This window comes from Poecilia reticulata, chromosome 8 (assembly GCF_904066995.2).
Source record: "Poecilia reticulata chromosome 8, P_reticulata-male-v2, whole genome shotgun sequence".
NCBI classification, from domain to species: Eukaryota; Metazoa; Chordata; class Actinopteri; order Cyprinodontiformes; family Poeciliidae; genus Poecilia; species Poecilia reticulata.
In genome coordinates this window covers 7,761,423-7,783,820 of record NC_088837.1, presented here as the reverse complement: position 1 = coordinate 7,783,820, position 22,398 = coordinate 7,761,423, and the positions used below count along the sequence as shown (strand labels likewise).

General features: G+C 41.1%; 4 protein-coding genes and 1 long non-coding RNA gene across 7 annotated transcripts; 1 reads left to right on the top strand and 4 right to left on the bottom strand.

Moving 5' to 3' along the window:
- Nucleotides 1–302: 302 nt before the first annotated feature.
- Nucleotides 303–3,344, bottom strand: atf4b (activating transcription factor 4b). Its single transcript, XM_008415614.3, has 3 exons — nt 3,169–3,344; nt 1,663–2,118; nt 303–1,592 (listed from the first exon to the last, which is right to left on the bottom strand). The coding sequence occupies exons 2-3, from the start codon at nt 2,012–2,014 to the stop codon at nt 640–642; spliced, it is 1,305 nt and encodes a 434-aa protein (XP_008413836.1). The 5' UTR covers nt 2,015–2,118; nt 3,169–3,344; the 3' UTR covers nt 303–639.
- Nucleotides 3,345–4,228: 884 nt separating this feature from the next.
- Nucleotides 4,229–6,735, bottom strand: LOC103468495 (uncharacterized). Its single transcript, XR_534227.3, has 4 exons — nt 6,600–6,735; nt 5,480–5,569; nt 4,775–4,870; nt 4,229–4,651 (listed from the first exon to the last, which is right to left on the bottom strand). It is a non-coding gene; the product is annotated as an uncharacterized LOC103468495 (long non-coding RNA).
- Nucleotides 6,682–11,687, top strand: napsa (napsin A aspartic peptidase). Its single transcript, XM_008415612.3, has 9 exons — nt 6,682–6,867; nt 7,143–7,296; nt 8,566–8,689; nt 8,888–9,006; nt 9,095–9,294; nt 9,459–9,581; nt 9,741–9,885; nt 9,958–10,056; nt 11,140–11,687. Exons 1-9 carry the CDS (start codon nt 6,800–6,802, stop codon nt 11,299–11,301), a joined length of 1,194 nt encoding a protein of 397 aa, XP_008413834.1. The 5' UTR covers nt 6,682–6,799; the 3' UTR covers nt 11,302–11,687.
- A 59-nt stretch (nt 11,688–11,746) lies between these two features.
- Nucleotides 11,747–18,653, bottom strand: mief1 (mitochondrial elongation factor 1). Its single transcript, XM_008415608.2, has 5 exons — nt 18,529–18,653; nt 18,238–18,385; nt 17,961–18,141; nt 16,792–17,063; nt 11,747–15,802 (listed from the first exon to the last, which is right to left on the bottom strand). Exons 2-5 carry the CDS (start codon nt 18,382–18,384, stop codon nt 14,975–14,977), a joined length of 1,428 nt encoding a protein of 475 aa, XP_008413830.1. The 5' UTR covers nt 18,385; nt 18,529–18,653; the 3' UTR covers nt 11,747–14,974.
- Nucleotides 18,596–21,555, bottom strand: LOC145547558 (mitochondrial ribosome and complex I assembly factor AltMIEF1-like). 3 transcript variants are annotated; one of them, XM_008415609.2, is made up of 2 exons: nt 21,427–21,555; nt 18,596–18,845 (listed from the first exon to the last, which is right to left on the bottom strand). In XM_008415609.2, exon 2 carries the CDS (start codon nt 18,806–18,808, stop codon nt 18,596–18,598), a length of 213 nt encoding a protein of 70 aa, XP_008413831.2. In that variant the 5' UTR covers nt 18,809–18,845; nt 21,427–21,555. The 3 variants fall into 3 exon arrangements, with proteins under 3 accessions (XP_008413831.2, XP_081465901.1, XP_081465902.1); XM_081609775.1 differs by having other exon boundaries at nt 21,291–21,432; XM_081609776.1 differs by lacking the exon at nt 21,427–21,555 and adding an exon at nt 21,149–21,258.
- Between the last annotated feature and the right edge of the window lie 843 nt (nt 21,556–22,398).

The window sequence follows — 22,398 nt, the reverse complement described above, 5'->3', positions numbered from 1 at the left end:
AGACTAAATAGGTAGCAATATTATTTATCTAAATGTGTATCAAATATGATTCAGTCAGCAAGTTTAAAACCATAGAGGTGATCAGTAAATGTTAAAATAAAGGTGTGATGTGGCAAAAGGTAGATAAAAGCAATGACGGTTTATTGTAACTCAATATGAAGCTGAAGTTAGAGACAAAGGTTTTCACCTTTGACCTTTATCTCCACCTCAGTATTCCATGGTTTAATACCTATTCACTTTTTCATCCATTTGAAAGAACGTCTTGCTTCTCTTCAGTTATTACAACAAATAAAGAGATCTCATTTGGTTTAAGACTCTTTTATGAAGAGATTCAGTCTAGATACAGTCAGGTTATACTGTGTTACACACAAACTTTAAAAATACATCTTATATTCGCGCTACATTGAGGTCCATAGCTGGCAGAAAGAACATGCAAGTAGCTCCAGACAAGATTATATATTCTGGGTGGGAAATACTTTAAAAATAATTTTTTATGATTAATACATGATAGGAGTATAATACCGGTGTTAGATACATGTAGAATTAAATTCCAAGACATGCTATACTGATAGCTTGGATTAAAGAAAACCTGCTCAGTCCTTTTCATTTGCGACCATCAGTCATCTATATGTCTGACCACTAGGGGTCAGCCCTAAGCCCCTTTTTAAGCCTCGTCTGGCGAACTTCCTCCATCAGCTCTTTCAGATACCCGATCTCCCTGGCCATGGATTCGGCCTTCTCCGTCAGCTCCACGTTCTTCCTCTCCAGCTGAGCGTGCTCAACCAGTAGAGCGTCTTGCTCGGCTCTCTTCTTATGCCTGTAGCGCGTGGCGGCCGTCTTATTCTGCTCCATCTTCTTCTGCTTCTTGTCCCTTGGCGCTTTCAAAGTTGACCTTTCGGTTCCGCCTGCAGCCCGGACAGACTTAACATCATCAGTGCAGGGGAAGGGTGGGCTGGCTCTGTGCTTGGGATCAGGGTAGGGCCTGCTTCTGGGGGACTTCTGCGGCGGAGAGGCCGGCGGGGAGCGAGGAGCGGCGGCTGGAGTGACCCCGACGTCGTTTTTGGGAGTCAGGACGAGGACGATGCGCGTCGGGGACAGTGAGAATACGATCTTTGGTACCTGAGGCACCACGGAGGCTACGACGGACTTCACCTCGCTCTCGGAGATGTCCACCTCGCTTCCCAGGTCCAGCGTAAAGGCCGGAGAGGATGGGGAGTCGATCACGCAGGGGGACGGGCCGAGAGAAGCAGGTTCGGACTTAACTTCAAGCTCCTCTTGAGGCTCTGGGACCAGGAGTGGGGAGGAGGGAACCTCTTGCCCTCCAGTGAGGGATTCAGACTCACTACCTGTGGTAACAGAGGGGTCGGAACCGGAGACAGAGGGGACATGGGCAAAGGAAGCAGAAGGAGCACTTGAGAGGGTTGGCAGGGGGAAGGAGTCGAGCTCCATGGGACAATCCAGGGAAGCAAGGAGATCTTCTGGAGAGCTGGGGGCATCTTCAACAGGACTGCAGGAGCCAATCAGGGAGTCCAGGTCAAAGTCACTGAGATCCACCCTCTCAGCCATCCAGTCCAGATCGCTGAGCGCATCGTCTGGAGACAACAAAAACACCTTAAGTACCAATCCTCAACCAAATAAACACAAGACATTTCCCGTAATCACCTTTGCTGTCCCCTGAAACCATCTGACTCGATCTTGGCTGAACGGGGTGGTCCAACCAAGAGAGGGAGAGCAGCTCGGACTCCGTCCCGGCTTTGTCCCCGCCGAGGCCAAGAGCTGGCGGTGAGGGAGGAGGAGAGTAGAAAGGTGGAGGGGAGGATGAAGAAGAAAGTGCCGAGGAGGCGAGGGGCGACACACGCCCCGGCGGCGAGCCTCCTCCGCCTTCCTGTCGTTCGTTTTTGTCAGGGTGAAGAAACACGAGGTCCATGGTATCAACCATGGGAGAGGAAGGCCCCCAGAGAAGGGCCTCCATGTCTTCCAGGCCAAACTGTGAGCTTGTCATCGTCATGGTCATAGTGGTGGTTGTTGGTCACAAAAGGGGCGTGTGACGAAATTAGGGTGGCGATTAACTCTTTTATGCTGTCAAAAGCAGCAGTGCTGAAGGTTTCCACGTGGGACCTGAAATGTGGAAAGCAAAGATTTGTGAGACATTGTTTAAGACTTCATAAACATTACATGAATAAGAAATGTTCCATGTAAAAAAAAGTTTATTTTGTAGGAACAGATGTAGCCTTTGACTATTTTTACTTAGAAACTATGCTCGTCGGACATGATGTTAGTGGCAACTCCCACTTACATAAACTAAATTTGATCCGTCAATTTCAAATAGTGTTCATTTTTATCATGGTTTTAGCTGAGGGAAAGCTGAACTATATGTCGAAATTAAAAAAAATATGAGACAAAATGCACCTACATTTACCTCAAAATATAGCCAACTCCTAAATTTATATATAGTTAAAATGAAAGTATATTTTGTGCCTTTTCAGCACTTTCATTACACTTATATTTAACGATGCGGATGCAAAACCAAGGCAGTCCATTTTTATCCATAACTTTGAATGGAAATGTCTAGCAAATTTTAAATAAATTATTTTCTCCTAAAAATCGTGCCTGAAAAAAAGAAATCTACATATTGTATAAACACTGCCCCCTATGACTGCAGTTGCACTTTCCTTACATCACCAGTCTCTTCCTTGATACCAGCCGCGTGACTCTGACGTCAATGCGTAATAACAAAGTCTCAAAAAAAAAAGCAACCCTCCTTTAACAACAGCGGCTACTTTTGTTCTAATTCCACCCACAGAAAGCCGCCATTTTGACACAACACACACATGATCTATTTTTTGCCACGTTGGCACTAGAGCATGACAGACATTTGAAAAGCGCATAGAAATATTTTGGTTTTAACAGAACTATTACGTACCTAACTATATTACTAATACTTCTCGAGCTTCTAATTTTTTTAAATAAATGTTACGTATTTTAAGTTATGACATTAACTTAAAAAGAAAGTGTTTGAACAATAATAAAAATTGCATATCAAATAATCATACATTTCGCCTGTAATGATTTTATTGTTCTTATAAAAACACCGGCAGCCTTATCAGTCAGGAAGTAGGCCGGCCGGAACAGCTGTTATCGACAAAAAGTAACAAAAATTATACTTACGACATGTTTCTGAGTTAGAGGTGACTCAGTGCACTGGCTGGATGCACTGTTTTGTTTGTTGCTGCTGGGTCGCGGCACACTTTTACACTGCCATTTCGGCAAAGACAGTGACGTCTAACTAGGATGATGCTCAGGGTGCTGTTCTTCTCAAAGGAAAATGGCGCCTGCTATAGAACGGTGGGGATATAGAGCTGAAGCATGGAGCGGGTAGACATATCCTTCCGCAGACATCTCTAATATCATTACGCCACCAGGAAACTGTGGTGAAGAAATTAAGAACTACTTATGCTGTTTATCATAATATATATATATATATATATATATATATATATATATATATATATATATATTCCGACCTCGAGATTGATATTGATTACAATAACTGCAATGTTTACAAATTTTTTTTTTTTTTTTTTAACAGAGCAAAGCTATCCTGGAAATTGTTGAAAAACTAAACTTGCAAGTTTCGGCCACCAGCCCTTTTGAGTAGAGAAAATATTCTTTATCAAATTACAGCACCCACATCTGAAGGGCTTTTTTCCTGCTACAAAAGTTTTTATTTGCTGCAGGAGTTAAAATAGAACCCGGCTTATCTGCTTAAGAAGAAAATACTTTATGGGTAATCTTAAGGATAAAACTCAAGAGTCATTGTAGTTTGATTGTTGTGTTTTATACTTAAATCTAATGTTTTGATTTTAAGATTTAGATTTGAGCTTGATTTGTTCACAAATACATCTTAGCAAATAACCAGTTATCAGTGATTATTTCTAAGCTCAGCCAATTACTCTACATCAATAGGGTGGAACAAATAGTAGTGATTCTGCTTCTTCTTGTCAAAAAGAGAGTCTGGTCCCCTAGAATAAACTGAATGATATCACAGAGAAGAGAAATGTCTGGGCTTTCCTCCTGAAAGTGGAAGACAATGGATGCATCTCCTGGGGTTTGGACTTTCCTTTGTCATGTTGTTTCTGATTTACTAATAGTACATGAAAGATTGATTTTAAAAAATTCATACTAAACAAGCATGAATTTCTACATCACAGACATACCTGCTTTTACATCCAAAAATTGAAAGGCATCTTCTACTGTGAGGAAATATCATGCAGTAAATATTATCTACCAGCAGGAGATCCGATCAGTCAGAATTGTTTTGATTTGTTCAGGGGACACAACCTTCACTGTCAAGATGTGGAAACTAAATAATAGAGACACCATTTTTTATTACAAATCTGTTTATTAAGAGAGTGAAACTGTGATATTTTAACTCAAGATTTACTAAACACTAGCCCCATGCCAGTTGAAAAAAATGTATAATAACGGAATCTTTTAATGATTTACTTTGATAACTTAACATGGTATGTGATTTGTAACTTACAGTAGTTTATGGATTGGTGTCATGTTGGGGATTTAGTTTGTCTTTGCTCCTTAGGCGAGGTATAGGCCTTGGTTTAGCCTCTGGCTGACTCACATCTGGGTTAGAAGTCTGAAACAAACGGGTTATTATCACTGAAACGCATGTCTAAGTTACTATTTCTCCACATTTTAAACATTTTAAGGAATGAAGTTCCATCAGATTAAAAAGCTTTTTAGTTTTTTTTCTTTTTACCAGTAACGGATCCGGGTCTTCATAGATAGCTTCAGATCTTACACCTGAGATGCTCGTAGACTCTTGGGTCTTGTTTTTTCTTGGGGGTTTTAGTGGCTTCAAAGAATAAATAATGAGAAACGTTAAAGACAGTAAAGAACAAAAACAAAGTTTAAGGTTGTCTCAACAATGTTTACCATTTTTACCTTACCCTAAACTCATAACTTGAAAAGTACTTTAGCTGAAAATTTTTTTCTCTTTTTGCAGCTGACTATCTGGAGACCAATTTATCTCTAGAATCAACACTAGAGATTTACTGAAAAAGAAAATAATTACTTGGTGTTTTGCCTTGGTGAAGCATGTTACACAGCCTTATTTTAACTATTAAAACTTTCTTAAAATTTTGTTTTCATTTTTAAAATTTGTTATAAGTTTGTGTTAAAACTAATAATAAGCTCAAGTAAATATAATAAACCTACAGTAAATTTTTCATAATCTCGGTTTGCCCCTTAAAGACAAACTTTAATCACAACTTGTTAGGTTGAATCAAAATGAGAAAGAACTATTTGACATAAAACTTGAACAGCTGACCAGTATTTGAGTTAAAGTGCTAAATACAGAAACCTATACATGGAGCCAGACAAACCAAGCATGCATTTCAACACCTTTTGTTGCATTTATGGTGTTTCTTTCAAAAGAGACTGGCTTTGCAGAAGCAGGTCTCACCTGTGAGCGAGGGACGTCAGTGGAGTTGCTGCGATAGATTCGAGGTGGGAGTGCAGGTGGGACTGCAGGTCCAGTGGTTTCGTCTGGAGTCTGAAGGGATTTAGGACACTGTTATTGTCTAAAAGTCTACTGAGTCTGTTGATATCTCAGATGAGCATCTTGTAAAATGTTCATAGTTTGTGACAGTAAACTCAGCAATCTTTGGAATTCTTTGTCCAAAACATGTCAACAAAACTTTTTGTTTCATCATTCATTAAGTCTTTGGTCTTCTGGTGGCACAAGATCATATCTGTGTTTGCACAGAGTGAGAATTGCCTCTTTTAACCGCTTTCTATAATAGGCAAGGTATATATACGTGTTCAGAACCACTCCTAGAAATAGGTTTGCGGGAAAATAAATGTATTTATTCATTTATTTTCCAATATATATTTATGTACAACAATAAATATGTTAAATTCAAAATTATGTTAAAATGTCAACGATGTAAATAACAGTTAAATAAAGGTTTATAAAGAGTTTCTGTGCATCTCAGGTTCTCAGGTTGCATGTGGCATGTTTTTTGTAGTCTCCGTGCTAACGATGCCTCCAAACAAATGGAACCATAAAAGGTATGGATTTCATTCACCCACAGTTTTTATCAAAAGGAATACTGGAACGTTTCTGTTTTTTTCAAATTGTAGGTTTTACATGACTTTTTTTTGCATTGCATAGAATATATTACTGTAACTCTACATGCAAGTGGAAACCTAGACGCAACCATTAGTATTTTTAGCTACTTTTAGCCTTTTATATAATTACCTTATAAACTGCAGTGACCCTACGGTTTAGGTTAGGAACCACTGTTCTCCAGCAATTTCTAACATTGTTTAGGTGGAAATTTTCCATTATTCAAAAGCTTTTACTCATCTTCAAAAGTTTTTCTGTTATAATAATCGCATTTAGGCACTTTGCAGGATTATAATTTGTTCTGGTGCGTCTGCCTATTTCTTGCATTTCTGCAAGTCTTCAGCAGCTGATTTCAAACGTTTTGGCATCTTCAACAAAAGCATACAGCAGTCACACTTTCTAGTTCTTGCTGTGTTCACGTAACAACTAGTGACATATTTACTTAAATACTTACGTTCTTCGGCCAATCAGAGTCCCTTATTGGTTATTTTTCCATCCAATGACATAGCTGCATGACGGAAATAGTCGAGAGAGTCCGGACATTTCCGAAGGACCCTTTAGCTTGGTGCGTCAGTTTAAAAAGTGGGCTGTGACCGGTGACCCGTTTGTTTCTGAAGTGGGAAGTGGGCTTATTCTCTCGTAAGGAGCACAGACATGAGAAGAGTCAGGATGCTTTGTGTTGTCTTGGCGCTGCTCGCTACTCAATGCGCCGCCGTCGTAAGGTAAATAATGTTTCTCACTTAGTTAGCCAGCAACTTATTAGGTTGAGGAATGCGCGTGCGACTTTTAAGTTGGAGTGCAAAATTGGACGCGCGCGTGTTCAATTCCGCTACAGCCAGTGGTATTAATGAATTAGTTTATTCAAAAAAATGCAAAAGGTAGCAACCTGTATTTTAAAGTTTGCTTACGAGGAGGAGCGATGGACACGGAAGCGTGTTTTTAGCCCCGTGATGCTCATGCGTCGCCGCGTCTTAATCCAATAAACATGTCTTTCCAGAGTTCCGCTGTATAAAACCAGAAGTCTCCGCCGCCTCATGAGCGACAATGGGAGGACTGTGGAGGAACTTCGGGCTCTGGCCAAGAGTGTCGGCTCTCCGGACAGCTCTCCGTCCCCCAAGCTGCCTGTGGAGAGGCTGACCAACTTCATGGATGTACGTGCATCTGCAGAGCGTCTCGGTTCAGATTTAAAGTTAAACATCATGCTTCATCACATTTTTTTTACAACGCTAATATTGACTCAGGATATCATTTGGCTACTGTTTTACATGAATACCTTCTGTGCTTGCCCCATTTTCTGTAAAAAACAAAACGACAACAAAAATAGATCGCTCTTTGGCTAGAAATGCATTTATCCAAGCAAATATTTGACTGTAAAACTCCTAATACCAACTTTAGGATGAGTTTACTCTTTGAGATTACTTTACACAAAATCAAACTGGACTTGCAATGAAACAGGAAGTTTGCATAATCATCCAAGTATTTATTGTGACCTAATATTCCTAACTTTAGTGGTGCTCTTTAGAGTTTCAGGCTGTCCAGGTCACAGCTACATGCTTTTAAAAAAAGTATTCATACCTCCTGAACTTTGTCACAATTTTCCTCATGTTAAAACTACAAACTCCAATGTGTTTTTATTGAGCTTTATTGTGATAGAACAGGGGTGTCCCAACGTGATTTCTCAACAGCCAGCTTCTGCATGTTCTAGCCGTTTCCCAGGCAGTGGCGGTTCTTTCTTAATTATGCCCCCTGGCACTACAGGTAAAAGGAAGTCAGAATGTCACAGGATGTCTTTCACTGATGGCAAACTCACCTGGATCCCCTCCCCGTTTCTAATGGTGCCCTGGGTAACTACCCTGGATCCAATGCAGCTGCTTCAAATTCTCAACATATGATCAGGTTCTGCAGGAGCCTGGCAGTGAATCATTCATTTGGATCAGGAAAGGAGAAATATCTGCTCTTAGGCCTTCAAAGAACAGCTAGATTCATACCCAAATATTTACCTTTTGACTTCTAAAGATCGTTTTGGATTTATTTATTTAAAATGCACAGTGCATCATTGATAAGCATGGGTAAAATCAGCTAGTTTACATGCGGAGGTTGATTTGAATATTCGAAAGAAGATGTAAAATAGATGATGCAACACACTCGTCGGACTGACATTAAGACCAATAACATCTGATTCAGCCAAATCACACAACAGGACAAAGCATAAGAACAGAAGGTAAAATCTCAGATAATGAAATTGTTCTGTTTTGTGGATATCGGAGTGAAGGGGGAACCGAATTAAAAATGCACGCAGATTTTTAGTTTTTGCAAGATTTTAATTTAAGTTGGAACAAAATGAGTTTTGTGATCTATAATATGACAAGATGTGAAAAAGCCTTTTTTTAAAAATTGTATTTACTTGTTTATTGTTTTAGGCCCAGTACTATGGCGTCATCAGCATCGGCACCCCTCCGCAGGACTTCTCCGTCCTGTTTGACACCGGCTCCTCCAACCTCTGGGTCCCGTCCATCCACTGCGCTTTCTTCGATCTGGCCTGCTGTGAGTTCGCCTTCCAACTGCGACCTTTTAATTAAGTCTCTTTACACAGAGAGTTCAAATTCAAAACGGTTTGAAACTGAAGCCTTTTGCAACATAAGCAGTTTCTGGTTTTAGTGGTAGCAATGGCTTTTTTGTAACTTTCATAATAATAAGCCATCTTTTTTATTTGTTTGTTTGTTTCTTTGTTTTTCCGCCCAGGGGTTCATCGTCGTTACAACTCCCAAAAGTCGAGCACGTACGTGAAGAACGGAACGGAGTTTGCCATCCGGTACGGCAGAGGCAGCTTGTCTGGCTTCATCAGTGAGGACACCGTCTCGGTGAGTTTAGAAAACCAATCACTCGGCCTTTAAAGCTGCATTCAATGATCACCCTGTATCAGTTTGAATTTGATCCCGTCGCTTGCAGGTTGCTGGTTTGTCCGTGCCCGGTCAGCAGTTTGGCGAAGCGGTGAAGCAGCCTGGCATCACCTTCGCCGTTGCGCGGTTCGACGGCGTCTTGGGCATGGCGTACCCCTCCATATCGGTGGCTAAAGTCACCCCGGTGTTCGACACAGCCATGGCGGCCAAGCTGCTGCCACAGAACATTTTCTCCGTCTACATCAGCAGGTGGGTTTAAGAAAAAATGCGTTTTACAAATGATGGGTTTTGGGATTTGCTTTCACTGCGACGAGGAAGAAACCGCTGCGAGGTTTTGGTTTAAGTTTGTTGGGTAATCTGTTGCAAAACCGTTTGCGTTGAGAAATTCTGTTGAAACGGGTTTGAACTCTCAGGGATCCGAAAGCAGCAGTGGGAGGAGAGCTGATGCTGGGTGGGACCGACCCGCAGTACTACACCGGAGCCCTACACTACGTCAACGTGACTAGAAAGGCCTACTGGCAGATCGACATGAACAGGTGAGGCTCCGCTGCTGTGAGGAACTGTAATAAATTAAAGGAAGTTTCAACACGTTGTTGCTCTAATCTGTTTGACTGCATAAAAGTGACATTTATTGGTGTTTTTTAACACTAATTCATACGAATAGTTTTTAATCTGCGATTCTTCTAACCTCCCAGAGTTGACGTGGGCAACCAGCTGACGCTCTGCAAAGGCGGTTGCCAGGCAATTGTCGACACGGGAACGTCTCTGCTCGTGGGTCCTGCTGCAGAGGTCAGAGCGCTGAACAAAGCTATCGGCGCTCTGCCTCTGCTGATGGGAGAGGTAAAAGTCGCACATCTTAAAAGTGTTACGTCTTTTGTTGTCAACTTCAGCGTGCACGTTTTCCCTCTCTAGTACATGATTGACTGTAAGAAGATCCCAACGCTTCCTGTCGTCTCATTCAACATCGGCGGGAAGATGTTCAACTTAACCGGGGAGGATTATGTCATGAAGGTATTTATGTAGAGGAGGTATTTTATTCACTTGTTCCTGAAGGGATTCCACAGGAGTGACTTCATGTCGTTTTTCCTCCCAGTAGTGATCTTGCAAATAAGAAAAGTACATCAGTCTGACTGGATGATTTTACTTTGAATAAGATTCTTTAGAGCACAGATTTTTGATGCCTTTATTTTGTTAGTGAAAACACTAAAAGTAGTATTTTCAAACATTCAACATCAGGAAAAACAATAAACGAGCCACTCAAATTTGGACCGATTATTACACTAAAGGAGCGAATACCAAAATACAAAATGTGTTTTTGAGTACTTTTCAAAAATCACATTTCAAAGGGGCATCAGATCGACAAAAACCCTTATTCATTGCAAAATAAACAAATATAATAACAATTCCAACCATTAAGGGTAAATTACCTCAATGAGCTGTAATTGCATTCTGTGTAGAAAGGAACTAGATTAATGTATTTAAAAATACAGAGAATCACAATAATTACACTTCATTTTAAAGTGGACTGATTATTAGAAATGTGATTCTATTCGTTCTGCCAGGAGGAGCTTCACTCGGCATGTTTGTTGCACTCAAAGCTTGAACAATCTATTATTCATTCAAACTCTGTTTTCTCAAAAGAGTCAGTTCTAAAAAATATATAAAAACTCACTGGCTGGAATTGGTTTGTATTCAGGGTCTACCGATTTATCTGATAAAAAAAAAAAACTATTTTGAGAGAACAAACTCGCATTAAAAAAAAATTAATTCTAAGAGCATCATTTACTATTCAAAGGAATCTAAAATGGTTTCCTATCTCACAAAGTGAACATAACCTGTGAAAAAGCTCATATAAGCTGTGTGTGAAGTCAGATACAGTTAAGTATCTCAACATTATTAGCTTTTTTTCTTTTGCTCTTTCTTTTGATTTATTGTTTGTATTTCCTTTTAATTCCTGTAAAGCACTTCGTATTGCCTTGTTGCTGAAAATGTGCTGTATAAATAAAATTACCTTTACCTTTAATTATTCCAACCTCATGGGCACCATTGTACAATAATCTTTTTTTTTTTTTTTCTCCTTCCCCTTTGTTGCAGGAGTCTCAGATGGGCGTGTCCATCTGTCTGTCTGGGTTCATGGGCATGGACATCCCGCCGCCGGCCGGGCCGCTTTGGATCCTGGGAGACGTGTTCATTGGGAAGTTCTACACCGTGTTTGACAGGAACGAGGACCGAGTCGGGTTTGCACCCGCCAAATAGGAGTCTCCTATTTTATTTTAATTTGATCTGTCTCCTATTCCAACACGGAGACGGATAACATTTCTTTTCAATTTCTAATGAAGACTTTCAAGAAAAAATAATCAGCTGATCAGCACAAATTAAAAAGCACAGCAAGAAGTGCTACAATTCACCATTTTCCAAAGATTCAGCTTTAATAGCTAGAAAATTGAGCATGTTGATGTGCATTGATACGTCTACTTGTTGCACTTATGTGTGAAGCTGCGTTATAATATTCAAATTTAACTTTACGTTGTCCTGGTATGTTTTCAAACCTCGGACTTCATTTTCTCTGCTTAAAACCTCGTTAAATTAAAATCCAATTCAATGTGAGTTTTTCAAAGCTGAATAAAAAACATTGAATTCTTTGTATTGCTTTCATTACACTGACCTCAAATCATGTCCTTACAAAAACGCAGAGACCGTCTCCGATCATTTCAACATTTATTGACGTATACAAAGTGCTCCAATGTTTAAAAACAACTCATGGGTTTTGGGGTTACATGCATCACAGCGTGCGGCTGCCCTCCGCTCAGAAGAAGCGGCCGGTTTTGGGTTTTATTTTCGGACGTGGCACGTCCGAAAATAAAACACGCCTCACTTTAGCACAGTAGTATCGTAGAGCATGAATTAATATGCAGAGGAAGACTCATCATATGCACAGAAAACTCTACACTCTGACCAAAGCACTTATTAATGATGCACAGATATGTACCGTTCTATGTTGACCTGAATCGGTGAAAATAAATATTCGGCTCTTTTTTTTTTTTGGTTAACAAATGTTTAATAAATACAAAAATATTCACTTGTTTTCTTTTGTCATGATTAAATAAATCGATCAATGTACACGATATGAACAGGATTACATGTGTGCAGATGAGGTGATGTTTCAACTTTATCCTAAGGCTAAGAGTGAAAACAAAACGACTAGATGTGACTAACTCTCTACTTGAGTCTGGCAGCTGTTCCTACTTATCTTTAATTTGGAATAAACTTTTATATTCTGGGAGCTAATCACTGATTTCTGAGCAAATGAACACAATCTTTGGCTAAACAAAAGGAAAGCTGCCTTGCAAAAGTATTAATTCTCCATTTAATGTTTTCCTGTGAGTAAAGCTAAACTAATACTGCGCTGCATGTCAACCCCATCTCTCAGCGGTGGCAGCAGCATGCTGCGGGGACAGAGAAGAGAACCATTTAGAAGCTGCACTGACCTGAGATCAGGTTGAAGGTTCACCTTCCAGCTGCCAGAGCGACAGGGGAATGCTTTTGTTCAAAGAGTATCCATGAGCATCAATGGTCTAGTCAAAGTTCAGACCAAAATAAGCTCATCTGTGGAAAATCTGGATGTTACACAGATGCTCTCCATCCATCCCGACTGAGCTTAAGATACTTTGCAAAGAAAATTGACACAAATCTCCAAAGCTGACAGCTGCATTAACATTTTCTTACTGTGGCAGAAAACAAATATGTGACTTTTCTCTAATTTGTGCATCAAGGTTCCAATGCGGTCTCTAGAAGTATGGCATTAAGCATAATTGGGTATTGAAATGTAAGTTTATTCATCCGTTAAAAATCAGAAACTTTTCTGAGAAAAGTGGTTAAAATTGACATTTAGCTTTTATGTGCAACATAAAAACAAAAACTGAAAATAATTCAACTCAACTTTTTGAACTTTTGGACCTTCTTAAAACTTCTGACACAAAGGTGTCACAAGTTGGTCCAACTAAGATGCTAAAGATAGTTCTGACACTAACTTTTATTCTCACTAAATAAAACTATAAAGGATCACAAGCTGTGACTTATGACTACGGGATTTCAAAAGGTCTGTCTCTGTTTGTCACGACGCAAAAATGCAGCAAAAAAGCCAAAATGCAAAAGAAAAAAAACAAACGCCAACCAAGTTCAAATGTCTGAGCTCAACTGTTGAAAATAAAGACATTTAGAAAATTTTGAAAAGGGAAAATATGCCAGAATGCTTTAAAAAAAACAAAAAAAGTGACGGCCATATTTGTTCTGTTCCACTTCAGATCCTGCAGCGTTAAACCAACAAACCGTTCAAGAAGCACGAGTACTTTAGCGAGACGCTGTACCTGCAGGCCTGTGTCAAGATCCTGATCGTGACCTAAGATTAGCACCTGGAAACTATTGTTCAACACAAAGATCAGACGGCAGAAGCAGCTTACCAACTACAGGTTAATAATGGATCCCTCCTGGTCCTTTTAGCCTTAGCCACACAGACCTGCACCTTAATCCAATCTAACGTCTGGCTTCTTAACACAACACTGCATGGATCCTTTACATTAATCTGCATTTACACACACACCTAAAGGCATCAGAATGAAAAAAGTGCTCCAAACTGAAACTGGAGGAGCTTCTGCAGCCTATCTGGTAGTTTGTTATGGGTTATCTTGAAATTGCTACAAAGATTTAGGCTCCATCTGGGGAATGCAGAGTCTCCATCTGAATGAACCAGACGGGGTTAACATATTTTCTGATAATTTGTGTCCACGTCCAAGATATTACAGAATAAAACTCCTTTTTATTCCAACAAACAAAGAGCAGCTTTTTATTTTATCCTCACTGGCAACAAATTGGGCATTTCCTGCTCGCCTTATATGGTCGTCCTGTTTCACCTCCGGTTAGAATCTCAACAAAACTTTTACCACTTTCTACATCGCACTGGGACCACAACGTTCAAAACATCGGTTTTGCACAGCATTGCCCAAAAGTCACAATTGAACCTTTTTCCACATTTTGTCACAAGAGAACATGTGAGGGAGAACAAATGTTTCAGCCAGAAGTTGAAGCAGTTTGGCATAAATGAGTTCAGCCATCTTTGTTTTGATGCCACTAAATAAATAAATTCATACTGCTTTCAGTAGATTAAAATATAAACAGGTCTGAGTCTATTTTACTCATGCACTGGATTTTATTTAAAGATTTTAGAGTAAGTGGGGCAGAAAACAAATGCACGCCACACTTTTCAGATCCTGAACCACTTAGTTTGGGTCAATAACAAATTTGACTCAAATAGATTAAAGTTTATGGTTGTAAGCTGAAAAAATGTGAAAAAAAATTTCAAGTGGTGTGAATACTTTTGCAAGGTACCGGAGTGTGAAATACGTGAACCAGCCACTGTATTAATGAAATTTAAATGTGCAGAAATTTGATTCTTACATCGTTTTATTTTTAAGAACTCCGAGTCGTTGAAGATGATCAGGACTTTATTACACATTGGTTTGCCATGCACACACTTTTAACATTACATTCAATCCTTTGAAACGAGATTAAAAACAGATTGGTAACAGTAGCCGTAGTAACTGAAAATGGAGGTGAAAGGAGCCCAAATAAAGCTGAATTTTGTGCGTTGATCTTTCTAAACGACAGGAAGTTAAAGACCTCAGAGGTGGTCTGAGTTTAACGGAGCACAACAGGCTAAACTTCATTAATACAATGGCTTTGAGGAGAGTCCAACACTGTGTCATGGTTACTCACTGATGGTTTTTTAGAGGTAACAAGAACAAAAAGAGGTTATTTGTTTTCCATGCAGGTTTTTTTCTTCTGGAGCTTCATCACAACTGAAGAATATCTGACCCCCAAAAATAAAAAAAAACTGAGGTTGGCATCTAATTCGTTGCTTGTTGGAGTCGTTTCATGGCTCCGCAGCAGTTCTCAGCAGCTGCTCTGGATCTGACAGGGCGCAGTAGAGCGTGTACCCCAGCTCGTCCACTTCCTGCTCCGTCAGCTCGCAGAACAAGTTAACTTTGGGGTTGAGGGCGCACGGTAGCCTCCCGGCCTCTAGGTGTCCCACCAGCGCTCGCAGCAGCTGCAGGAAGCGGTCAGCCAGCGCCTCCCGGGTCCAGTCGCCTTCCTTCTCGCTCAGCAGCAGGATGACGTTGGTGAGCTGGCTGGAGTTGAGGCGGTGGAGGGCCGGGTTGAGCTTGCACGCCGCCTTCGCCGCCTTGAGGCAGGCGTACCGGCAGCCGCCGTCCTCCTGGTCCAGCGCCCGGAGGCGCGCCGTTTCCGCCACGCGGAAGCTCTGCCGCCACAGGTTCTCGTGGCGCTCGGCGGCGAGCCGGTGTGGCTTGGCGATCAGCGACGTTCCGTCCTCCATCACCAGCAGAGGCAGGAAGTCCACGTACAGCCTGCGGTCCGTCTCATACTGGACCTCCAGGGTGAGCGTCTCCGAGGGAACCACGGGGCGGATGATGTAGTCGAGGACGCTGCCGATGGCGGGCCAGTTGATGGAGCCTGCGACGAGCTTGTCGAAGACCTCCAGGACCGATTTGGGGGAGAGGTAGCCGCCGACCATGCAGCGGTCCCAGTAGCTGCTGCTGCGAGGGAAGTACTCCAGGTTCTCCCTGCGGACGAGCCAGAACCCCGGGATGTTCATGATGGTGTCCTCACCGGGGATGGACGACCACAGGTTCTTCTCCAACACGAGAGGCACCATCAGCTGGGCGTGGTCAGCTGTCACCACCTGCAGGATTGGAACATTTTAATTCAAAATCCCAGATTATTGGGGAGGAAAATTAGCATTTTTTTTCCTGCTGCATGATCCGAACCGCTGACTTGTTTGTGCTTGAGCTGAAGAAATGAATACTTCTGGATTATTCTTAAACTGCACAGCAACAGAGCGTGGCACATCTACAAGTGAATACTACTTTTGAGATGACCTATTTTCCTAGATACTGTTATAATTCTCAGTGAATAGTAATTGTCATAATTTAGTGTAATGGTTGAAGGTGTATTAAGGCCATTATAGATAGAAAAAAGGAAGAGAATTTTCTCTGTAAACTCAAGTTTTTAGATTAATCTTGGAAATATTTGATCTTGAAAACCTGAAAATTTGTGAGAAAAAAAAACACATTTTGAAATTAATCTCTTAATCTTTAAAAGTAAAAAAACTGTTCAATATTTGGAATCTCTGAGTTTCAAAAGTCAAAACTTTTTGTCTTTTAAAATCCAGAATATTTCAGTTTTATTTCTAGAAAATTTCTAATAATCTCAAATTTCATATTTTTATTATTTTTTTAAGCAGAAATGTACTAATTTTTTATTACGGGACTGTTAGCTACTGTTAGCTAGGGCTCCGTCAACGTGTCCTCTGGTGGGCTCACCAGACAAAAAAAAAAAAAAACTACTTTTATAATAATCACGTATTTTACGAGATCAACCAAATTTATTATCAGACTGTACAAGACTATATCCTGTGTTTGTGAGAAACACAAATTTATTACTCTTTTTTTTCCCCCAGCAGAAGTCTAGCAAAATATAGTGAAAGCATTTTTGTCGTTATTTCTTGTTATCTTTTTTAAATCATATACTATTTTTATGATTACAAAAACAAACAAAAAGAAAAAAAGAAGTAAAATACACTTTCTGGAAGTGTTTGTTTCAACACACTCACAAATTAGCCGACTGTACGGGTCGCGCTTCCGGAACCAGTCGAGCAGCGACGGCGCTCACCTGCAGGTCGTCATAGAGACTGCCGCTGAGGTACATCTCTCTGAGCGGCATGTCAGGCAGCTTGGCGTGAAGGAAGACCCGCAGCTCGGCGCAGATGTCCAGCGCCGCCCTCCTGGCCGTGGCCTGCTCCTCGGCGGGGATGTTGACCCTCGTCTGGTAAAAGTCCCACAGATGCTCCTGCAGGGACAGGCGCATGCGGGCCTGCATCAGGCTGGACTGGGTGGCGCCGCTTCCTCCCACCGCGGAGCGACCTGTGGCTCTGCGCAGGCAGTCTGAGGAGACGGAGACGCTTTTGTTAAGAATGCAGCAGAACTTTGAGAGAGGAAGAGGGAAACAAACGTCAGAGCTGAGGGGTTTGTACCGTTTGCAAAAGTCATCAAGTCCCTTCAACAAATGTAAAGGTTTTAACAAATAATCTGAACTTTCTGACAGCTGCCTCCAGACTTCAATTAGTGAATAAAAATTGACTTAATTCATTGATGAAATAATCAACTAATTGGGTAATCAATTAATGTAGAGTACAAACGCAAAAAAGAAGCAATATGCTGAAAGAAAAACATAATCAGAGCAGGAATTAAGCCAAAACTGTACAAAAAAGACCCATTTATAACGTGTTTCAAGTATTTTTTAAAGTGCAGATGCATCCTTTGCTACAAAAGATTAAGTGTTTACTAGAGGAATCCAGTCCAACTGAGAATCTGCACACTTGAAAATGTCACAACTATATTTTATATTATGTTGGTCCATCACATAAAATACAAAATAAATACTTTAATGTTTGTCGTATGGTAACAAAATGGAATAAAGTTCAAAGGGATATGAAGGATTTTGCAAAGCACTACTTTTGCGATACCAAGAGCTGGAAAACACTAAACCTAAAAAGCAATAAATTACTGAGGGTGATTCTATAGATGGTTTTGTTATCAGGAACCTAAAATCATCAGAAAATTACAGCTACGGGAAGACAGAAGGTCCAAACCCACTGTAAAGAAAGAGTAGCAATCCTCCAAGGAAGCTGTCTGTCCACAGACAAAGAAAAAAACAAAACAAAAAACACCTGGCTGATTGGCTTTTTCACAAAATTAAACACTGCATAACACAGGGGGAAAAAAACGCACGTCTGAAAATAGAACAATGCCGTCAGAGTGACAGAAGAACACCTGCCTCACCTGGTTCAAAAGAGCAAGAGGTCGTGGGCAGAGACTGCAGGGAGCGGCTAACCGTGGACTTCATGTCGTGGTTGAGAACTCGTGGAGACGAGCCCACCCAGGCGGGCTCTTCCCAGCTTCTCTTCCCCGTCTGCTGCATCTTGGTGGGGCTAGTGGGGGCACTTATGGTCCGGTCATACATCTGCACAAACAACAGGGTCTCAGGTCACGCCTCCAGAAGGGAAGTGTGTGGAGGTAACCAAAAAAAAAGAAAAAAGACTGGGATTGTCAGACTTACTCTTTTGACAGCGAGGGTCGCGATGCCCAGCATGGCTGCCCCGCCCACCCCCAGAACGAGTTTGGCATTGGAAAGCATGAAGTCGATAGCGGTCCCAATCCCGTTGTCGTCTTTCTTCCCCTTGCGGTCTCCGTTCACGCCCGCCATCCTGCCACCGAAAACACACAAACCTGATCATAGCAACAGAATGAAGAAGGAGAAGAAGAAGAATCTATTGTTCCACTTTCAAGAGGTTATAAAAAAAAAAAAACAGGTTTGGTAATTAAAACAAGCATTCTTTGTTGACGCTACCTGAGAGATGCAGATCCTGACGACCTCTCGACCCCACCACCGGGTGTTCCCTTCCCCTCCCCCCGCCCTACATAAGCCCGCCCAGCCTGCTGTTGAGAAAGAACTGGCCCCTCTTCAGCGCCTCCTCCTTATCCTCAGGTACGGTCAGGGCCTGGCAGCGCCGAAACTCACGGGCCACGGCCCGGCGGTAGTAGTTCCGGTCGGTGTACTGAAGGTGACGCCCTGCGCGAAGCAGCGCCCTGTACAGCTCCAGCACGGCACCGCGGGACCAGCTGCCCATCAGGGAACACACATGGATAGGGCGGTGACCCTAGACGCTGAGTGAAAAGGACAATAATAATATTTCACCCTGAACCAGAAGCTCCTTGTAAGATTCCTCAGAAAATCATAGACAGGAAAATGATTTGAGAATCAAGGAAACAATAAACCACAATGAAGAAAACAAGCTGTAGCCTGTTTTAAGTTGCCTGTCGCAATAAACAGTTAATCAATTAATTGCATAATAAATTGAAATTAGCTTGATAATTTACATTTTGATGATTTAGATTTTTTGAAGGAAAATTTCAGAATTTCCCACCAGAGCATTATAAGTCTGGCGGGCCACCAGGCTTTACTTGCCTCCCCACCAGGTTAAGCAATGCTGGCTTATTTAAAAAATGTTTTAATATACACCATACACCAGTGACATTAAGAGTAAAGACTGGCTAAGTTAGTTTTATAAAACATAATTAATCTTTAGCAGACATTTATCTTGTTAAACAGATAACTGCATTTGATTATACACAAACTACATAAAGACGACTTATTTAATCCACTTCTGTATTTTTTGTTGATGTTTTATTTCCAGTTCCGGTCTTAAGTGTTCTGTACAAAGTTTAAGTTTATGAGTCTCTGGACGGATGGACGGACCAACCAACCAGTTCGGTCGACCGACCGACCGAACTGGTTGGTTGGTTGGTTGGTTGGTTGGTTGGGAGGCCCAGACTTCCCTCTCCCCAGAAATTAGTACATTTCTTCCCCAAGGCGTTCCCAGGCCAGCCGAGAGACGTAATCCCTCCAGCGTGTCCTGGGTCTTCCCCGAGGCCTCCTCCCGGTGGGACGTGCCCGGAACACCTCACCAGGGAGGCGTCCAGGAGGCATCCTTACCAGATGCCCGAGCCACCTCAACTGGCTCCTCTCGACATGGAGGAGCAGTGGCTCTACTTTGAGTCCCTCCCGGATGACCGAGCTTCTCACCCTATCTCTAAGGGAGAGCCCAGCCACCCTGCGGAGGAAACCCATTTCGGCCACTTGTATCTGTGATCTCGTTCTTTCAGTCATGACCCAAAGCTCATGACCATAGATGAGGGTGGGAACGTAGACCGACCGGTAAATCGAGAGCTTCGCTTTTTGGCTCAGCTCTCTCTTCACCACGACGGACCGGTACAGCACCCGCTTCACAGTAGACGCTGCCCCAATCCGCCTGTCGATCTCCCGCTCCCTTCATCCCTCATTCGTGAACAAGATCCCCAGATACTTAAAGTCCTCCACTTGAGGCAGGACGACCCCCCTGACCCGGAGAAGGCACTCTACCCTTTTCCGGCTCAAGACCATGGCCTCGGATTTGGAGGCACTGAGCCTCATCCCGGCCGCTTCACATTCATATTGTCAATATACTTGAAAACGGTCTGAAAAAGCAACAACATAATAAAAAGGGACAATTTATAGTCCAGAAAAATATGTAATTTTCACAGGTCTACCTGCAGAGATTTAGGAAAAATCAATGAAAAGCTTGGAGACTGCTGTCGATTCTCGCACGATGAGATCAAAATTAAACTCTCTGCATGTCATGATGCACAAATTGTTGGGAAAAATAACATTAACAAACAGAAAACTTTGGAGGTGGGATTGTTCAGTGTAAGCTACTGGCAGATTTATTGTCAGGAAACTGATACATTTCTGATATAAATCAAAGGATGAGATAAGTGTGAACTTTTCCAAATGGACAGCAATCTTGAACATACAACAACATAAACCTACGTGAACGACCCACTCAGTCGCCTGATTTTAATCCAATTGAAAATCTATTTAAGAGCTGAAGATCACAGTTCAAAGAGAATACCTGATCCTTCAACTTCTACAGATAGTTGGGGCATCATCAAAATGAGCGTGACTAGTTTATTTATACAGGACATACCTTCAACCTGCCATCAACAAAACAGGCTACTTCTACTCCCTTTAATATTACACATAACCCTTTTTTAAATATATATTTGTTGGTGTAACAATAGCTTGAAATGGAAGCATATTTACTAAGAAAAACATTAGAACATTCAATGAACAGTGATAAAGTATGGTGTTCTGCTTCTTAGCTCACAAAACAAAGAAATTCGTCATATTTAATACGAATGTATGAACTTCTCTGAATATACAAATGTAAACGAATAAACCTGCCTTCATGAAAGGTGAACCCTTTATACAAAAATAATCAATTAAAAGTTATGAAGCTCTCAATTCACCATACAAGCAGATCCACATGCTCCTTCTTCAGGTTTGTTAATCTTTAACTAGTTGCAAAACATGAATGGCCGCCCGGACGTTGACAACCATTTCATCACAACCTGTTCTTGTCCTTCGTTACCTCAGCTTTGTTTTGGTCCCTCCCTGAAGCTGAAACACTGATATTCGCCGAGTAAATCTCCCGGTAGCATTAGAGAGAGTAGAAAATGGCTGGTCACGTCCAGCAGAAAGTCACACACCTCCTCACTAGCTTATTAGCTTACCTCGGTAAGCAGCCGTGTGGCGCTGACCTTAGTTTAAGCCCGGTTTAAAGACACGTCGCGTTCAGTACGAGACCGAAACGACGTCTAATAGCAGCGACACAACGATAAAGCACATAAAAAAGAAAAGTTAACCTACGTTTCAGAAAACAGGAGTCAGAAAGGTGTCTTCAGAAGGAGGCTTGTGTCTCTTGTAGCCGGGGGTCACATACGGTGGTGACAACAGGAAGTACGTCAGTACAGAACTACTATATCCGGTTTACATGCGGCTTTTTTATGTAAAAAAAAAAAAAATGTCTCGCAGCTATGATCTGCCCATAAAGCAATCAACACAGGTTGTAACATTTTGTTTTCCTCTTTTGTATATTTTTAGTTAATTGTATTTTATTTTCCAACTCCACGCTGCTTTTATATTATGTCACTTTTTTGTACCGTTTATATTTGATCAGATTTTCTTGATTATTTTTAAATTTCCCCTGCTTAGAGTTGCTCGTGACTGGTTTTTAATATGATTTTTCAATTTAGTAAATTACCCTCTTTCAATAAACAAAAAAAATAACTATACTATACTATACTATACTATACTATACTATACTATACTATACTATACTATACTATACTACACTATACTATGTGTCCGACGTTTTGTTTTGTTGCAACTATGTGTCCGACGTTTTGTTTTGTTGCAACCACAATTATTAATGTAATTTTATTGGAATTTTATACAATAGACCAAAGCAAAGTATCACACAATTGTAACATGGAAGCATAAGAATACATGATTTTTTTTTTTTACAAAAAATCTGAACAGTAGGATGTGCACTTGCTTTCAGCAACCCTGGTTAAAAAAACAAAACAAACAAACAAACAAAAAAACTTTGTAGGACTATGTTTCAGTGTTCAATTCTCAAATGTTTGGCCATCTCTTCAATGCTTTCTTTCAGTTTTGCTCTGTATTCAGCATCTTACTGAGACATTGGTAACATTTCAATAGAATAAAACATCAAAATGGTCATAATTTTGGTCAATCCCACTCCACCCGGGCAAAATAATGTAATAAAAGTCGAATGACTGAGCATTGAGTGATGGCTGTTAACCTGTGTAATTTCAA